The 20,514-nt window shown below is 42.2% G+C and overlaps 1 protein-coding gene across 1 annotated transcript in view; it reads left to right on the top strand.

Annotated features, from left to right (window-relative positions):
• The window catches only part of DOCK2 (dedicator of cytokinesis 2), a 489,427-nt gene that overhangs the window by 450,471 nt on the left and 18,442 nt on the right, over positions 1–20,514 (top strand). Inside the window, exons 42-46 of the mRNA XM_026660847.2 lie at positions 1,295–1,376; positions 5,229–5,313; positions 6,908–6,994; positions 15,694–15,870; positions 17,368–17,451. Of these exons, the coding sequence (XP_026516632.1) occupies positions 1,295–1,376; positions 5,229–5,313; positions 6,908–6,994; positions 15,694–15,870; positions 17,368–17,451 (515 nt within the window). The remainder of the gene's footprint in view (positions 1–1,294; positions 1,377–5,228; positions 5,314–6,907; positions 6,995–15,693; positions 15,871–17,367; positions 17,452–20,514) is intronic.

Raw genomic sequence — 20,514 nt, 5'->3', positions numbered from 1 at the left:
GGGTCTTTGGCAGCACTTCGGCAGCGAGTCCTTCACTAGCTCCGGGTCTTTGGCGGCACTCAAGGACCCGCCGCCGAAATGCCGCCAAAGACCCAGAGCGAGTGAAGGGCCCGCCGCCAAAATACCGCTGAAGACCCGCCCGGAGCGCCGCCGGGTGAGTAAAAATTTAAAAGGCGCCAGCGCGGGGCCCTCTTAAGCGTGGGGCCCGATTCCAGGGAATCGGGCGAATTGGCCTAAAGCCGGCCCTGTTGATCAGAGAGGACCAGGTGCCTGGCTGGCTAGGAGAACAGCAGGACTGCGGATAGCTCACTGCAGAGAGCTCACCTGACACAACTGGGCCCACCAGAGGCTGCCAAAGACCAGGTGCCTGGCTGGATGGATAGAGTAGCAGCAGGACCATGAAAAGGTCAGGCAGGCAGGCAGGGCCCAGGGGATTGATCCCAAGACCTGGCCAGACCAGGTGAGGGGCACTGAGATGGGTCCTGCTCGTCTGGTTGCAGACTGAGCCCAGGGAGGGTTGCTGAAAAAGACACCAGCTGAGGGTACCGAAATGGGCTCCGGCTGGGTAGATGAAGAAGGCAGTACCTCGGGGAAGAAACCTAAGAACTATGGCGCCATACCAGGGCCATGATAAGAACTCAGGACTGTATACCCCGGAAGGGGGGACACCGTGTACGGCTTGGCCAGAGGGCTGAGCTGCCAAAGCCTAGCCAAGAGAACCAGTGGCTGGGGTGGGGTGCTTGCAAGAGGCAGGCACCACCCTGATGTAAGACCAAAAAAGAAAAGCAGGCTCACACCTAACCGAAAGGGGGCCATCCTCGAGAGGTGGGGGCCACCCCCCCCCCGTGAAAGAACTGTGTTTGCGGGTACTATCGGCCAGAGAATAGGGGCCATGCACAAGAGGCAGGTGCCGACCCCGTTACAGACACACAGTAATTTGGACAAAGATCTAAAACTTTAAACATCATGACATTTTGCCAATTGCTGCCACGCACTATGCCTATGTCCAAGTTAAGTAATGAAAATATTTGTATCAAATAGTCTTTGTTTTGTAATACAATAAACTGTTCAGTGTGATAAATTAACTCACAAGCACTCTAACCTAACAGTAAACCTACTCAGATAACTGATACCGTATTGTATATATCTCAAAATTAGTCTGTTTTTTCAGTGTTAACGCCAAATATTTCCTCTCTAGAATAAAAATCTTAGGAAGACTGCTCTTGGACAATATGTTCTTTGTTTTCCAGGCTACATAATATCTTTCATATGTCCTTAACCTGTGTGATTTTAGACATTCAGTGCTTTACTGTGCAACCAGTTTTGGAGGAGCATACCAGATTCAAAAATAAGCCAGTACCCGATCAAATCATAAAGTAAGTTTATTTTTGTTGGATAAATGTTACCATAAAAGGTGTGAGAATCTGGGTTAATAGTCTAAGGAGAACTAATTAGTTTATTAATACAGCCAATTTATTGGTGAGCCAAGGTGCATTCACTTATCTCAGTTACTAAATTTATTTTTCCTGACATTTCAGAGAATCTCATCAGCCATGTAAACACTATCGTCTGCTTACAGAAAAAAGCCCAACTTACTCTGGCTAGGCAGCCAAATTCTGTTTTAATATATACGCACTGCAGCTTCATTGATTTCAGTGGGACTGAACGGTTGTGTGCCATGGTAGTGTTTTGCCACAGTCTGCTTTTCTTCTCCCTAAAACACAGTTCGCAGCCTCTTATCCCCGTTCCCTGGGGAAATTGCAGGGGATGGAGGATGTGTTGTTGTTTTTCTAGAACAGAACATGAATTTGTATACTTCTCTGACCTCCAAATCAATGCCACTGTTTTTGCTAATACACTTCCTCACAGCCTACAGGGTGAGGTGCAATGGGAATTGGAAGCAAGCAAATGTTAGTTCCTTCAAATTCCCTCCTGATACTGCTTATTTAAAGCATTGGCTAAGAGCAGCAGCACTACGGAACTAGGGATAGGTTTAGATTAAAAGAAGATCTACCTGGCTTGTAGCAATAACCAACAAACACACACAGGTGAGCACTGGGGGCAGCAGAACCAATATTAGTAGAGGAGCAGAGGCAGGTCCAGTTTAAAAACTACTTTATATGCCATTGTAGCCTCAGGGGCAATGCTCCTCTCCCTCTCTTCCCAGTGATGTCACCTCTGGTGGTTTCAGCAACACCAAGACAGCATCTCTACAACTGCTGCCTTTCTGTTCTTCCACCATGCCTAATTCAGAGAGCCCTGGAGCTCCAGGAACAGTGACACCACTCATCCTGCTTGCCCTTCCTGCCTGAGACAGCTACTGTCACCTCTGAACATTAAAACTCACTAGTGTTTGCATGGCACTCTCTTATTTTCTATAATTTTCCCAACATGTCTACTCATAATTATTTTTGGGTCCTTCCTGACACCTTCCTTCCCTGCTTAGCCTCTCCTGAGCAATACTCTCATCTCACTCTTCCCTCAGAAGCCTGGTCCCTGAGTTCATAGACTGGGGAGGGAGAATCCTGCTGCCACCTGGTGCCCGAGGGTGTGTGGCTCTTCCTCCTAAGTCCAAGTCTGGATTGGATTCACGGGTCTCACCTCCCTCTGTACCCAGTTGCCGGGGGCTCACAATGCTCCTGGGAAGCCTTTTGTTCCCGGGGACTGGCTCCATCCCCCAAAAACTCTTCCTTCCCAGAAACATATCTGGGTCCTGATGTCCCACATGTTAATAATCATCTAGCTGATCCAGTTTCAGATCTCTTATTGCTACTAGTAGTCCTAGGAAAAAGTGGTCAAAACTGAATTCCCTTTTCAGTGTGCCCTTACTATTAAAGTAAGGCAGATAATGGTAAAGCTTAGCTTACCGTAGAGGTGAATTGCTGGTGTTCCTTGTATTGGTTTAGAAGGCTTTGATTCAACAGGAAGAAAAATGTATATCTTTAATGGGGTAGAAATATGCTAGCTTGGTTCAAATCTGCTCTCAGGAGCAACTTTCACCCAACCTATTCAGCTGTCATATATGGCAAGGATATTAGCACTATACATGCCCTCCTTGGAACTGATCAGTGATAGGTAACATCTTTCTTTTCAGGAATACACAGATAACAGCCAATTATCCTTATCTTTTTAGTCTAATCCTGTTCAGGCAGCTTAGCAGAAATATAAGACTCAGTGATATCTTCTGAGTTGAATAAAAGGGTCTTGATTCTTAGCTAAGAGAATTTTCTGAAAGCAATGTGAGGCAGCTGCATTTTGCTCGAGAAGGATGATGTCACGCAGTTCCACATTTGAAGGAATGTGGGGGTTACCTTTAACAATATTGGCATTAAGTCTCTTCAGAAAGAAGGCTGAAAGTTCAACAGCTTTTTATTATCTTATTAAATACAGTTAGAATCCATTGCCTGGCTCTTTCTGATTTATAAACTGTTCCACGGGCTTTTGTTACATTCAGAATGGATTACTGCAATTCTTTGTCTGCAGGTTTGTCAGTAGCATCTTTACAGATATTGCAACTAGTCCAGAATGCAAAAGCATGAATGAGCCACCTAAACTAAAAGGATGGGAACAAGCACATTTCTCTTATTTTGAGATGAAATGTAATTTGTTGCTCCCAGTTTCAACCTGAATTTTTTTTATAAATGGTGACTGACAAGCACCTCAGTGAATCTGTCCCTCTTTCACTGGACTTTAAAGTCACTGCAGTGCCAGCCATAGTTTGAACTTGGTGACTGTAAGACTCTTGAAATCCTCTACATAAAGGAAAATCTTTTGCCTTATGTAAGATTTTGAAATCGTGTCTCAGCTGCAGAACTCAGCCAGACTGCACTAAATTTCTTCCACCAATAATAGGAAGGATTTATTTTTGAGAAGAGTACTTGTTTGTAACTATAATTCTTATTCGTAAGAGGTGATTTTAGTGTATTCGTTCTAGTAAAGTGGTTGAACATTTCTGTCCTAAAAGGGGTTATATAAAATTATTTGAATTGATATGCCTCTTTAAACAGTGTGATTTATCAAAGAGGTGATTTCAATGGTTGTCACCTAGTTCAGGAATCCTACACTCCCAATAATGAGCAAAATGAGAGTGCTCTTTGGCCAAACTCGGCTCTTTGTTTTCTAAGCCTACTCTGCCAAAATACCAGATCATTTTTGAAGTTCTTTCTGGAAATATTTATGTAAGTTGCACTTAGACCTATAACATTGTTTTTGTCCTGCAAAGTCAATCTCTGCTTGGCTTTGCTTTAAATTGAATTCCTATAAATAAATAAAGTCTCCTGGGTAGTACAATATTTAAAGGGCCAGGACTGTATGTTTTGTGTTCTTTTCAAGTTACCGCTCAATCCTCTATAATAGTATGGTAAAGTGGTTGGGGCGGGGGGCGGTATATGTTCCTCTTGCAGTGCAACAGTAGTTGAAGATTATTTTTTAGCTAAGGAGATCATAGTATGAAGATGCTCTGGGGGGAGGAATAGCTCAGTGGTTTGAGCATGGGCCTACTAAACCCAGGGTTGTGAGTTCAATCCTTGAGGGGGGCATTTAGGGATCTGGGGCAAATTTCAGTCTGGGGATTGGTCCTGCTTTGAGCAGGGGGTTGGACTAGATGATCTCCTGAGGTCCCTTCCAACCCTGATATTCTATGCTACTGGTGTATTCAACCTTGCTATTCCATTTCTATTAGAGTTTATTCAAAATCCATCCATATGTGAAAAGAAATAGTTGTTTATGGCTTCACATGTTTAATAAACAGCTATTTTGCTGTGTTGTAAGCAGAATTATCAGGAGATCCGATCAACTGATTTGGCATGGGACGTGTTTGAACAAGCACACATTTAAGTCCAAAATAAAATATCATCTACTCCACTTGGTCACGTAGTGGTCTTAACAATATACAGCGCTTTATGGGTCAATCCATAAAACATAATTCAGAGGTGGGTGTCAATAAAAGCAAAAACCTCCTCTACAGCTTCCCCTAAGTATTTCATCCGTATTCTGAAACGCCCACATCCTCCAGGTCACAGTCGAGGCACATCAGTGATGAAACTTGGTGCTACTGTCCCTGTTTGGTGGATAAATGTTTTCAGTTTTCCATGCTGTTACTGCTGCGCTTTTCGTGAACACTAAATGACACTTAATTTAAAATCAGACAAAAAGAAAACCAGTTACTTCGATGGTGGAATCCAGCTGTGCTTGAATTATGCTTTTTACATCTTCTTTAAATCTTTCAGCTTTTATAAATCCAACTATGTTCAACGATTCCACTACTCAAGACCAGTCAGGAAAGGATCTGTTGACCCTGAAAATGAATTTGCTGTAAGTAATTTTTTGACATGGCAGCATCTTTGTAAAACATGTTGGAGTTGCTGTGGTTGTGAATTCAGAGCTTAATCCTTTAATAGTCATGCCCGGCTGCCCCACTATGGAAGGCCTAGTTTCAAGATCTGAAACGACCTATTTTCATTTCAACTACAGTACAATTTAAATCTAGGGCTTCTCTATTTCTACATTACTCTAAGTACTTTTCAACATATTCTCATTTTACATTTCCTGATTTGTACCCTAATTTCCCATTTTATTATCGTAATACTTCATCGTTTGAATTTTAGGTAAAACCTCTCAGTTAAGTAAGTTAAATATAGTTTGGTTACGCAGAAAAGTTCTCTAGTAAAATTTTCTATTGTTAAACAAGACAAAATGTAAATACATATCAATAAAATGCATCACCACTAGTACTTAATAACTGCTCCACTCATAAGCTACCAGTATGGGCTAAGGAGTGTAAATTGTCTGTTTTCATCACTCATGTGAAGTGCTGAGTACTGTATATGCCATATTGACTCACATCAGCTGTTCAATAATGCAGCAACTACAAATAATGTTTATAGTTTTAATACACTTTGAGATCTACAAGTGCTATAAATTATATGATTTTTATAATGTCATATACAACAGTGTGGTAAGTTTTCTTACTTTAGAGGAATAAATATATGAAGTTTTATTATATCATAAAATTGTACAGTTGAGTGCTGTCAGAGGTGGGTGGGGAAAACAACTTAGGTTTTCAGATTTGTAAGAGCACCTTATTTCAAAATTGTATGAAGCACTTAAATTATGTGTATTGTTCTGATCAGTGACTAACAGCACTAGCTAGTGATAGGTCTTGCGTGGGCAGGGACGGTACACACTGTCCCAAACCCAGAGCACATGACACTAGCTGCATCTTGTGCTCCCAGTTCTAGAACTTTTTAACATCCTGGCATGGTGATGTGGAATGGGTCTGTCTGAGAATCAGACACTGTAGTAACACATGGTACTTTTTGAGGAAGGTAAATATTAGTATTTCTGTTTTACATATGGGGCAGTTGAGACAGTGAGTCTGTATCTGCATTAGACCTGTTGTTAAAATTTCCCACTGTTGCTACCACCAACTTGGCTCCCCGTGGTAACAATAATAGGAGGAACATTAGGGTAGGCAGGCTGTTAGCAGTTTAATCCACCACGCTGACTAACCTGCTTGCAGCAACAAAGTGGTTAAAATTCTGGCACTCAGATACAGAACTCCTACTGCTGGTAGGACCAGTTGTTTTCCTTAAAGTTTCTTAATTCAGAGTAAAGAAGGCCAGAGTAAGTGATTTACCAGAGATCACACAGTAAATAGTGGCAGAGCTTGGAATAGAAATTTGAGGGTTCCTTACCTTGTATAGACTGAGAGCTTAATGATGACCTAGTTTTGAAACAGTAAACCACAAATTGCTGTGCTGGATTCCTTTTGCTGCGTCTTTCTATGCACAAATTATTCTGTCATTTTTCTACCTAATCTTTTATTTTGCAATGTAATTTCTATCAACTTCTATCCTGAAAAGACTAAGGTTTCAATCCTGTATTCTCTCTTTTTTTAAAAAAACAGTCTATGTGGATTGAGAGAACATCATTTGTTACAGCTTACAAACTTCCTGGAATTCTGCGTTGGTTTGAGGTTGTCTCCATGTCACAGGTGGGTATTTACATGCTAAGTATCCTGATATATAAATGTAGTGTAGCAGTTCTAACACAGACTGATTTTGAGATTAAATGGTTCAAATCTTTTTTATCTATTTATTTTTATTTTCTAAATCTACTCACAAGACTACTACTCTGTACATTTTACTTTTTTTGTGAAATCCCTGCAAGCTACATGGAAACTATTTAAAAATATCATAATAGAAGCTCAAACTATATGTATACCCCAAATAAAAAAAATGCCACCATGGCTAAACAGCAGAGTGAAAGAGGCGGTTAGAGGCAAAAAGGCAATCTTTAAAAACTGGCAGTCAAACCCTATAGAGGAAAAACAGAAAAGAGCATAAACTCTGGCAAGTCAAATGCAAAAGTATAATTAGGCAGGTCAAAAAAGAATTTGCAGAGCAACTAGTCAAAGACACAAAAACTAACAGCAAAAAAAAAAAAAAAATTAAGTACATCAGAAGTAGGAAGCCTGCCAACAATCAGAGAGGCCACTGGGTGTACATCTACATGGGATTAAAAGACCTGCAGCATGGCTGTGGCTGGCCCGGGCAGCTGACTCAAGCTGCCAGGGCTTGAGCTTTGGGGCTCAGGCTGAAGACTGAGTTCTCACAGCATCCCAGAGCTCTGGCTCCAGCCCAAGTCTGAACAGACACATAGCAATTTTTCAGCTCTGGAGCTCAAGCCGCACTAGCCTGAGACAGCTGACCCGGGCCAGCCGCAGGTTTTTTATCCCTGTGTAGACAAATCCTGGATGATCAAGGTGCTGAAGGATCACTCAAGGAAGACGGAGCTGTTGCACAGAAGCTAAATGAATTATTTGCATTGGTCTTTTCTGCAGCGGATGTGAGGAAGATTCGCACACCTGAGCCATTCTTTTAAGGTGACAAATCGAGATGTCAATAGAGGTAGTTTTGGAATAAATAGATAAATTAAACATGAATAAGTTACTAGGACCAGATGGTATTCACCCAAGGAATCTGAAGCAACTCCATTATGAAATTGCAGAATTAACAATGCTGGTATGTAACTTATCACTTAAATCAGTGTCTGTCCCAGATGACTGCAGGATATCTAATGTAAAGCTGATTTTTTTAAAAAGGCTTTAGAAGAAATTCTGGCAATTACAGTGTGATAAGCCTAACTTCAATACCAGGCAAACTGGTTGAAACTGTAGTAAAGAACAGAATTATCAGACACATAGATGAACACGATATGTTGGGGAAGAGTCAACACAACTTTTGTAAAGGGAAATCATGCTTCCCCAATCTTTTAGAACTCTTTGACTGGAGTCAACAAGTGTGTGGACAAGGGTGATCCAGTAGATATAGTGTTCATGGATTTTCAGAAAGCCTTTGACAAGGTCCCTCACCAAAGGCTCTTCAGCAAAGTAAGCAGACCTGGGATAAGAGGGAAGATCCTCTTGAGGATCAGTAACTGGTTAAAAGATAGGGAATAAATGGTCACTGTCATGAGATAGGATACTGGGCTACATGGACTCTATAAGTCCATTATTATGTTCTTATATTGCTGGGGTAAGTGGTTGTTAGTTTTTTACCGGTGGCCGGTAAAATATTGACCTATATTTGTGGAGTGCAGAAGTTGTCTCTTTCACCAACAGAAGATGGTCTAATAAAAAATATTACCTCACCCACCTTGTGTGTGTCATGGAAAACATTTTGACATTTTATTGCAAATGAGTAAAACATCTATGTAAAAGGTAGACGTTAACCATGTATCTTGCCTGACAATTTTTCTACCAGATTTTGACAGAATCTCTACTTTAGTATAATCATAGAATCATGGAATATTAGGGTTGGAAGAGACCTCAGGAGGTCATCTAGTCCAATCCCCTGCTCAAAGCAGGACCAACATCAACTAAATCATCCCAGCCAGGGCTTTGTCAAGCTGAGCCTTAAAAATCTCTACGGATGGAGATTCCACCACCTCTCTAGGCAGGGCTGGCTCCAGGCACCAGCGCAGCAAGCAGGTGCTTGGTGCAGCCAAGGGGAAGGGGCGGCACGTCCGGCTCTTTGGCGGCAATTCGGTGGCGGGTCCTTCGGTCCCTCTTGGAGGGAAGGACCTGCCGCCGAAGAAGAAAGCGGCGCAGTGGAGCTGCCGCCGATCACGATCGCGGCTTTCCCCACCTCCCCCCCCCCCCCCCCCCCGCTTGGAGCGGCAAAAACCCTGGAGCCGGCCCTGTCCCTAGGTAACCCATTCCGGTGCTTCACCATCCTGCTAGTGTTTCCTAATATCCAGCCTAGACCTCCCCCACTGCAACTTGAAACCATTGCTCCTTGTTCTGTCATCTGCCACCACTGAGAACAGCCTAGCTCCATCCTCTTTGGAACCCCCTTTCAGGTAGTTGAAGGCTGCTATCAAATCCCCCCTCCCTCTTCTCTTCTGCAGGCTAAATAACCCCAGTTCCCTCAGCCTCTCCTTGTAAGTCATGTGCCCCAGCCCCCTAATCATTTTTGTTACCCTCCGCTACACTGTCTTCTATTTGTCCACATCCCTTCTATAGTGGGGGGACCAAAACTGAACGCAGTACTCCAGGTGTGGCCTCACCAGTGCCGAATAGAGGGGAATAATCACTTCCCTCGATCTGCTGGCAATGCTCCTACTAATGCAGCCCAATATGCCGTTGGCCTTCTTGGCAACAAGGGCACACTGCTGACTCATATCCAGCTTCTCGTCTACTGTAATCCCCAAGTCCTTTTCTGCAGAACTACTGTTTAGCCAGTCAGTCCCCAGCCTGTAGCAGTGCATGGGATTCTTCCTTCCTAAGTGCAGGACTCTGCACTTGTCCTTGTTGAACCTCATCAGATTTTTTTTGGCCCAGTCCTCCAGTTTGTCTAGGTCACTCTGGACCCTATCCCTACCCTCCAGCGTATCTACCTCTCCCCCCAACTTAGTGTCATCTGCGAACTTGCTGAGGGTGCAATTCATCCCATCATCCAGATCATTCATAAAGATGTTGAACAAAACCAACCCCTGGGGCACTCTGCTTGATACCAACTGCCAACTAGACATCGAGCTGTTGATCACTACCCCTTGAGCCCGACAATCTAGCCAGCTTTCTATCCACCTTATAGTCCATTCATCCAATCCCATGCTACTTTAACTTGCTGGCAAGAATACTGTGGGAGACCATATCAAAGGCTTTGCTAAAGTCAAGATATATCACATCCACCACTTTCCCCATAGCCACAGAGCCAGTTATCCCATCATAGAAGGCAATCAGGTTGGTCAGGCATGACTTGCCCTTGGTGAATCCATGTTGACTGTTCTGATCACCTTCCTCTCCTCCAAGTGCTTCAAAATGGATTCTTTGAGGACCTGCTCCATGATTTTGCCAGGGACTGAAGTGAGGCTGACCGGTCTGTAGTTCCCTGGATTATATTTCTTCCCTTTTTTAAAATATGGGCACTATATTTGCCTTTTTCCAATCGTCCGGGACCTCCCCCGATCGCCACAAATTCAATACATTGAAATGACTGACAGCTCAGCCCTGCGGTGGTTAAAGATTACAACTCATATGGTAAGGTACTGTCCTGAGACTCCCTGACAAAAGGATAGATAGTCTTAAAAAAATACATTCAAGTGATCATGGGCAAGCTTCTTGGCTTTAGGAGTGAGGGCTTATTTACACAGACATACAGTGTGCAGCAAGCCAGAGTGTAAATTTACAAGCACACTAGCTTTCCAAACACTAACTGGCCGTTTGGACCCTGCACTAATAGTTCTGTAGTGTTAGCACAAGGTAGCAGGCTCCTCCAGATTTACACCCTGGCTTGCTGCACATAAAGTGTCTGTATATTCAAGCTCTGAGGAATTGTTGGTACATGATGGGCCAAAGAAGTGCTGGCAATTGCTAGTACAAAAATAATTTGAGATTCCTTCAGTTTTACTGATTCTGACCTTCCTTGTTTTGAGGAGTTTGTCAATATTATTTGTACTTTATTTCAGTTTTTATCTGCTGTAATTGCACAAAAGTAGTTCTCAACATCATATTTATTACAGTCCCCTTGAATTGACACTGGTGATCTGAGATCATCTGAAGGAAATCCCTGTGGTGGTGACTTATCATAAAATGTGATAATAGTATCCCCTTTGGTAATATGAAAATTATAAGTTCTCAGAGGTATCCCTCTGATATTTTCATAAAATGCACATAAAACTTACAATTTATGGCCACTAAAAGAATTTCGACAATTTTTAAAATTATTGTTCAGATACCCCTCATGTTTTTGCCTTTACTATACAAGTGGTCACTTCCTTTCTTCAGGAGCCACCTCTGTCAAAAAATAAAAAAAGAATAGAAGGAACAATAGGCACCTCTTACTCAACAGACTCCTTGTCTTCTCGTTACTTGCAGTAAACCAGTCTGGGAAATTGGGAATTAGTTCAGTGTAGCACAGGGAACTTCGCCAATCCCCACAAAATGAATACACGAGCGATAGTGAGGCTGAGGCTCAGGAGCCACAAGTGGCTCTTGAATGTGTCTCCTGTGGCTCCTTGCAGCATGTGGTATTAACCCACTGTGGGATTTAATTATTAACCAATCTAAGTCATTAACTATTCAGGATGCTTTTACTATGTTATTAACCAATTGTAGAATACTTGCTCAGTCATTTTGCTGTGAGAATAATATATATAAAATAGTAAATGAAATAATGAATTCACACGACTGTGGCTCTTTTAGGTGATGTTGATCACTAATTTGGCTCCTGAGCATCACTGGAATACACACATGTAGATGCACTAAAAGAGACAGGACCGTTAGGAAATATCTGACATGAAGCCTGAAAAAGCACTTGGAGGGGAAGAGAGTTGCCCCTCTTCCTAACCTGCTGCCTTAACAGTTTTTTTTTTTAATTTGATCCATTAAAAATCCCATTGACCATAAAACTAGACATCGCTTCAGATCCAGGATCTCAAATGTGCTGCTAAAGGAAATATGGCCTATGAAGGATATAAGAGCTTGATTCAGGGGAAAGGAACATCAGTCCATTCCACAGAAGGCCTGCTCAAAGCCAAATGGAAGCCCTGATTAATACAGCCAGCTGCACAGAAATGGAATGTGAAGTTTTTATTGCTGCTTCAGACCCATATTAGAACTATCACAGCAAGTTAAAATCTCTACATCTTGAGTGTTCTATAAATTTTATAAAGTACAACTCAGGTGGTTATTAACAGTCAGGAATTGGAATTCCATTGCTTAGCCAAGCATAGCTTTTATAGCCTAAAAGAACACAGGAGATTTAATACTTGGAAAACCTATGGACCCCAAAGTCTGGCCAGCTTCATTGAAAAGTTTTAGCTGGGGCTCAACTCTAGACAAACCCATTTTTCAGTAGTGCAAAGGAATGGCTATTTATTTTGAGATGGAAACATGCAGAAAACTTAGTGATTTTGTTTGAGTTGCAGCCCTGTGAACTGTAAATAATTTGACTAAAATAATTTGAATGTAAATGGCTGAATTTCACAGAACTCTGAATGTACATTTCAGAGTATTATATTTAAATATTATATACTGTATATAGGCCAATTCTAAATATTATCAGGTTTCCTTCTTATATGTCACATTCATCAACATATTAGGATCATATTGTAAAATCCCCACAAAGGTTTTGCCTTCAGGAAAAACTGCATTTTAAAAATATTTCCTTGGCAACTTATATTTATAACCAAGTATAGAGATGTGAGTATGAGACTGTCAAATTAAAATTCATTCTTAAAAGAAAATTTTCCTTATGTATGTTAATAGCAACACCCTAAAGTATTACAAAGAAAAATAAAATCTAATTGCCTTTACCATTTATGGAGGGCTTTTTTTTTTTTTTGCATGTCATTCATTTTTGAGAATAAAAATAAGATCATTAGTTTCTCTTTCTTGTTTTTATGCATAAACTGCAGTATTAACATACCTCCCAGTATTTCATGTGGCTAAAGCAAGACACAGCACCACTCATGTTTGGCCTGTCTGCCCCTCCGTAGATGGAGATAGAGAAGCTGATGGGCCAGACTTGAGTGGCACTGTGACCCCGTGCTCCAGGTTGCAATGCCACTCAGTTTGGGGACCTTCTCAAATGGAGGGCCTGGGGCAAACAAATGGCTCCTTCCCCTGGGCAGACTTGAATGTGGGAAATTTTCACTTCAACGGGCACAGGGGGTTCTGGGGCTGACCATGGGACAGTGCCATGAAAACTAGGACTGTTGGGAGAGCTGATGTTAGGGGTTCAAACCTGTATCTAATTAATTTTTCCCTAAAATTATTTCTATTCAGAGCTTTTACCCCCCAAAAAAGAGCAAATATATTTTGTCCCATATTACCTGACTCTAATCTCCATTTTCCTCCTGTTCCAGAGCCACATTGCTCAGGTCCTGTGTACTACCCATTCTCCTCTTTAATGCTCCCCTTGTCTGCTCCACACCAGTCCATCTTTTTTTAACAATCCCTCCTGTCCCCGGCACAGCCTCCCTTTCTTCCTCATATCCTTTATCAAAACTCCCTTGTTAGCGTTCCATCAGTATCATCTATTCAGGTGCCACATGGTCTTGAACCCCATCATCGAATAACGACCTAAAGAGCACTGAACAAAGCCATAGAAATGACCTGAGTTCTGTGAATACTGATGCCCTCCCCAAGAGCAGTTTTGCTTTTCTCTTTCTTTTATATGGTCTCTTCTCCTTCCCCTTCCTCTTGTCATCTCCCAGTACATCATTTGTCTACTGGAGGCTTGAAGCTCCTTGGGGCAGGGACCTTCTCTTTTATCTGTCTGTGAAGGGTCACATATGCCGATGCCATTATACATGCAACACCACTGTCTTGAAATTTTAAGGCTTAAATCAACATTAAGTTAACTAGGGGCTTGTCTACACAGTACAGCAATGAGCACTAGAGGAGTTGAATTCTAAAGCACACTGCTGTGTTGCATATTAATTAGCCCTTGTAGACCCTTCTGGTGTGCGCTAAAAATTACCTAATGCGCATTAACTTAGTACCGTTGAGAGAGTTAGCATTTATCTAATAATCTGATCTCACTGAGACAGTACTACACTAATGCACACTGGGGAGCTTTTAGTGCAACCCAACATGGACTACACAGACCGGCTAGCATGCCAAAATGTTTGGTACACAAGAATTTACATCCCTCTAGTGCGCTTAGCTACACCATGCAGACAAGCCCTAAGAAGCAACTATTTAATTTGCACCTGTTACAGTACATCTAAATTACCAGCAGGAGAATACTGTGGGGGCTGGACAGAGACCCAAGAGGTTCCTAAACTGGGATTTGTCTTAAGCATTAGCCCTTCGTCTCCCATATATCTAAGGTTAAATAGCTATTTATACCGATAGTGTTACTTTCTATATAACCAACAAGTGGCTAAAGGAGCAAAACATATCTTGGTGGATTTTTACTGCCATGATAACAGATAACCCCATCTACATTCTGATCTTACAAGGGAGCACAGTGCTGTACCAGATTTAGAAGGGGAACATGGTACTGTGTGATCACCTATTTGCCTCCTTTCTTCTCAGGCAACATGACTATAAGTGCATCTCTGCGCCTCCTGTCCCACTTTGAGCATTGGCACAATGTCCATCTTTTTCTGATGGTAGCCAGCTCTCCCACAAACCCTGCAACAAGAGAGAGAACAGATGTGCTGCTGGCTATAAATAAGATATAGAAAAATATCAGCTTTTCTCTTACTCTTCCCTGTTTTGACAGAACCCAATTCACTGCCACATGAATGCAGACAATGACAGATCTTGTTCTGAGAGACCTGATGCTGTTACATTAGTTCTAGCACAGACATCAAACCCATTATGTTTTTATCTAAGAAATGAAAATGACCAAGGAGGGGGGGAGTGTCAACAGATGTTAGAGAAATTCATCATCTATGATACAATATGATGTTTGTGTTACTCCCTTGAATATTTCATTCCTCAGTGCTGGGAGCCTGCATTTCAAAAAACCATGTCCTGCTAGAGCAAGAAATCACTAACGAGTTCTACTTTATGTTTTTTCCTTTTCTTATATTTTCTTTTCCCTTGTTCTTGATTACAAAAGACAACTGCATGAAAGCAACATCTTGGTTTCCTAGGAGTTCATTTGCTCCTGCTGCTATTCTTCACCTGAAGTCATAATCTTCTGTTTGTGACATTTCATTTGGTTACTTTGCTATTGATTATAATTTCAGAGGCATATACAAGGGGATTATGAATTCAGAGGTGGAATATGCAACAGTAGTGGAAGTATTCTTTAGAAACCCTAATCCTGTTTTTTATTCAGATGTCCTGAGGAGAGGATTGCATAAAAATACACAAAAGATATAGAAGAATGATTTTTTTCTCAGAGCTCTGCTGTGATGGGTTAGTTCTTCACTCCCCTTCACCTCTCCTCTACACACACATATTATTAAAACTGTTCACTTTGAAAAATATTTGCACTTCCTCAGTGCTCTCAGAACAAGAATAGAAAGCACAGGAGATATTACACAATGGATCTATATCTGTGCAGCATTCTTGTGAGCTGGCTGAAAAGCACACCTGATCCCTATGTGGAGTCATCTAATCCTGTTGGACACTGGTTTAGCAGGAGGCCAAGGAAGTTTTAGAAGTCAGCATGAGTGGTTCAATTAAATCAAATAGACACATTAAACATTCCTCCTCTTATTTCATAGGCAACCATTAGTCCACTGGAGAATGCCATTGAGACAATGTCCATGACAAATGAGAAAATTTTGATGATGATTAACCAGTACCAGAGTGATGAAAATCTTCCCATTAACCCTCTCTCCATGCTTCTGAATGGAATTGTTGATCCAGCCGTCATGGGAGGCTTTGCTAAATATGAAAAGGTAATGATTTTAATAGCTTTAAGATCATCTTCATAGATTTTTCTATTCTCAGTAATGATGATAGCTCTGTTTCTGCTTGCTTAGTGATTGTCAAAAAACTGCGGTGGGAGATAGTAGGATGGGGACAAAGAAAGGATGAACCTCATTAATTTGAAGATCCTCAGAATCTGGTCACGTCTGACTTAGTCTCCTTTAAAAGTTGACTCTAACATGGATGTAGGACTGATGCTCAAAATTAATTGCAGGCATGGAGGTTTCCTTGTAAATGTGATATGGGAGGGTATGATTACACATGTTCTAATGAAATAGCCTTCCATGCCTCAACTGGTTTGGTCTGGGGTAAAGCATCGCAAGTTCTTCTTCTAGCAGTCTAGCAGACTCAGAGTTAGTAAATCTCTTACCTTGTTAACTACTTTTTCCAGTAACTGCAGCCTTTTACAAGGCAGTTTTTGTTGTAAAGAAATGTATTTTGTTAGAACAACAGGGTACATGGAGACGCAGCCCCTTAAGGAACTCAGTTATTGAAGACAATAATTCCAAGACAGCCTCATAACAAAAATTTTGGAAGGGATATTAAATCTCACGCATCAAGGCTTAAGACAATCTCCATTAGAGATAACAATGAGACTTAATTATCACATATCTGTGGTGCTCTTGCACCTTCATGTGAACATCTAGTGCTGGCTTCTATCAGGCCATCTAGTCCAGTATCCGGTCTCTATCTTCATATATTCCCAAGCAATCCAAACCTCTCTGTCCAAACCTATACATGTCCTGGAAGGTCTCTAAATCATTTCAAAAAGGCATTCATCTGCATTATATTCACCAGACCTGCAGTGAGGCAATCTGTCATAACACAGCTGCTTGTTTACTTACTACCTTTACTTTGGGCTCAGAAAGAGGTGCTGTGATACATGAAGGGGTGGGAGTAGCTCCCTTTGAACAGACCAAGAGGGATTTTACAGCTAACTGGCTGGCTGGGTGTCCATCAAAGGGAGCTACTCCTCCCCTCCCCCCATGTATCACAGGTGCTGTGAGTAATGGCTAAAGTTATGAATTGCATCTGTGTCCTATAGCGGTAGGTGGAAAAGTTTAACTCTTATCTAACTGATCATCCAGGAGGTGCAATTATGTTAGCTAAACAACAAAAAAGGGCACCATTCATTGATGGATAAATTATGGCACTCCAAATACTTGGTACCCCTAACTGAAGTAAGTGTTAGTTAAACTTGAAAACAAGAGGTTGGCTTTTCAAGATGGTGGTCCTGAGCTCAAATGCGTTAAATGGACACTGAAAATATTTGAACAAATAAAAATGCCTTTTGATCCTCAATTGGTTTATTAATAAAGCATCACCACAAGCGGCTGCTCTAGAGGAAAGTGGATGTCTTATCATTCGATTAGAGATAGAGTTCTATAGTGATCAGTGACTCACGCTGGAGAAAGCATTGATTCCTTTTCGTGTTAAGGACTGAATGATTTACATGCCCCTTGCAGGCTTTCTTCACCGATGAGTATGCCAAAGACCATCCAGAGGATCAAGAGAAGCTGAACCGACTCAAAGACCTGATTGCTTGGCAGGTAATGCCATACTGGCAGCAATTTTCTGAGGTTTACCTGGCTATTCCTTTTTTCCATTTATCAGTTTTCTTTCCGTTGGGAGAGTGTAATGTGACTTAAATGGGTCTGTCGTTTTTATTTGTATGTTTCCCTCTCCTGCTTTTTTAAAAGGGGAAAAAAAATCAACATTATAGCTAGAAACTAACAGATTGGCTTGGTGCTACATTACCAAAGATTTTTACAGTGGATTCCTACTAAAACAGTGTTTCTCAAACTGGGGTTACCGCTTGAGTAGGGAAAGCCCCTGGCGGGCTGGGCCGGTTTGTTTACCTGCCCCGTCTGCAGGTCCGGCCGATCGCGGCTCCCATTGGCCGTGGTTTGCCGCTGCAGGCCAATGGGGGCTGCTGGAAGCAGCGGCCAGTAAGTCCCTCGGCCCACGCCGCTTCCAGCAGCTCCCATTGGCCTGGAGCAGTGAACCGCGGCCAGTGGGAGCCGCGATCTGCCGGACCTGCGGACAGGGCAGGTAAACAAACCGGCCCGGCCCGCCAGGGGCTTTTCCTACACAAGCGGCGACCCCAGTTCGAGAAACACTGTACTAAAATGGTCCCTTTACCCTGTGATAAATCTCCTGTCCTGGGGACATGTGGTATTGCAGAGAGGAGGTATGAGAGGTATTAATTTGAACCTATTCAGGCAAAAATGCTCTCTCAAACACAAAAGGAGGCTTACACCACTTGGCAAATGTTAACATATATAACTGGAAATCTGCTTTACTGACAAACTTACTGAGATGCTGGATCAAATTACACAGCCAAGAGTTGTTATCTTCTGAAATGGAGTGGTGCAGATAAAACTTTGTAGGGGATCTAGAGATAGTTATTTAAAAAATAAAGAAGAGGCTGTCATTTTTGTGAGATTTGATCCATTCCAAATTGAATACATTTCCTCCTGCAGAGTACTTTTTTATTTTGAGGAGGGACTGGTTAGCAGTGTCTGGAGAGGGGTGGGTGAAACACCACCAGACTCGGAAAAATCACCTGACAACCTCCATACAGGTTGAGGGCAGAGCTTTAACAATAGGCCACAGAGCTACCCCCTCCAGCATATCTCTGGAATTGTTTGCATAAAATTCACACAAAAGGAGCTACCCTTATTGCTACTGGGTAAGATCTTAAACTCTAGCAGACGGCCCTGGAGACAAAACTGAAAGTGTAAGAAGACCATAAGGGGCTTCACAAGTTGATGGGAGAAGGGGAACCTATAAATGTTAGAAAACAGTTCACTTTCATTTTTAGCTTTCCTCACTCATTTTAAACATTCATTGCTTGTCATACTTTTTTTGGAGTCAAAAACTTCAATGGAATTTTGTGTTGCTTAGGGGCCTGGCAGTACATGCCCCATATCATGTGCATGATTGCTGCTGCACATCCTTATGCAACACTCAGCTCCACAAACAGCATAGAAGAGTGGTAGTCAATACTTTATAAGGTTGATCTCTCTAGAGAAAAGACAGAATATTCTACCTGCGCCAGCTACATTCCAGCTATTTCTTTCTTATTTTTAAAGTGTGCTTTGATAAGCTACCCAACCTGCGGCTTCCCCTTGTTCTCAAAGAATAAAACATATCTACTGTAGACGGTATCACAAAAGCAACATCAGTTTTGATGAGATTCAAGGGAAAATAGCTCTCTTTATTGTTCTAAACTATTTGGTGCTACAAAGAGGAGAAAAAAAACCCCATGACTTCAGGAAATATCAGAGCTATTTTTATGATCTTGTCAAAACAGTTAATGCTGCTACAAAACTGTATCTGGGACACAGAGTGACTGTGGGATAGAAAAGCTTCATTTTAAATTTCTCTGCGAATCTATAACCACCGCTATTTGTAAACACCTCCCCTCCCTGCTCTGAAATGTAAACAACATGAATGAAAGAGAAATATAATATATTTGCTATGAACAGAATAGGCATAAAAATCATTACATTAAGTTCATGCTCAATATTAAAATATGCTAGTGATTCTTAAATATCTCAAATCCTACCACTGGGTTCCTTTTTTCCCCTAACGTGGATGGCTGGGAAATATTATTCATTAGACAGGAATCCTCTCACCAGTAATGTGTGACTCTAGATTTCTTTTGATATGTCCTGTATATCCCTCTTTCTACTATAGAGCCTGCCATATATTTTAGGGTTACCATACGTCCGGTTTTTCCCGGACATGTCCGGCTTTTCGGCAATCAAACCCCCATCCGGGGGGAATTGCCGAAAAGCCAAACATGTCTGGGAAAATGCCAGCTGGGCACTTCCTCTCCCACGGCTGCTCTGCTCCGCTCCTCCCCTCTCAAACTTTCAGAGCCGAGCTGCCCGAGCCAGCGCTACCGGCTTCGGGCAGCCCCCCCACCTCCGGACCCCGAGCCGCCGGCCATGCACTTCTCCTACCCGGCCCCGGCGGCTCGGGGTCCGGAGGCAAGGGGGGCTGCCCGAAGCCGGTAGCGCTGGCTCGGGCAGCTCGGCTCTTAAAGTCTGAGAGGGGAGGAGCGGAGCAGCTCAGCTGGAGCCCGGGAAGGGAAGTGCCTGGCCGGCGGCTCGGGGTCCGGAGGCAGGGGGGGCTTACCAAAGCAGTCCACAAAGGCTGGAGCCATCAGATCTGGATTTGAATGATGGAAACAGAAAGAGAAGGAAAAACTGGGGGGAAAAAGGCAGCCTTCAAATAGTATAAAGTGAGTAGTGTCTTGGGCTTGTGCCTGGAAGACCACGTGGACTTTTTAAAAGAGAAAAACCTAGAAGAGATAAGTTTTCTTCCTAACTTGCTTAAACAGAAGAAAAAGGAAGGTCCTGGTTGCAATGCAAATGGGATGTAATTATTGGAAAACCTAGAAAAAGAGATGTGTCTTACACTTTTCCCTGAAAGTGGTCTGCCTTGGACTTAAATTTTTCTAGTGGGTGAAAAGGTGAAGACCCAGCGCTTAGCATGATTTGCCCCAGATTCCCTGGAGTTCACCTTAGGGGTATCAAGAGGGAATGTTCCCTACAAGCATATTTGTTGTGGTGGAACAATGAGGAGAAGGCGGTCTCCTTTTA

This window comes from Terrapene carolina, unplaced genomic scaffold, assembly GCF_002925995.2.
Source record: "Terrapene carolina triunguis isolate 2854851 unplaced genomic scaffold, T_m_triunguis-2.0 Scaffold838, whole genome shotgun sequence".
Taxonomy (NCBI): Eukaryota; Metazoa; Chordata; order Testudines; family Emydidae; genus Terrapene; species Terrapene triunguis.
Note: the sequence above shows the minus strand (reverse complement) of the source record. Positions and strands in the feature narration are given on the sequence as shown.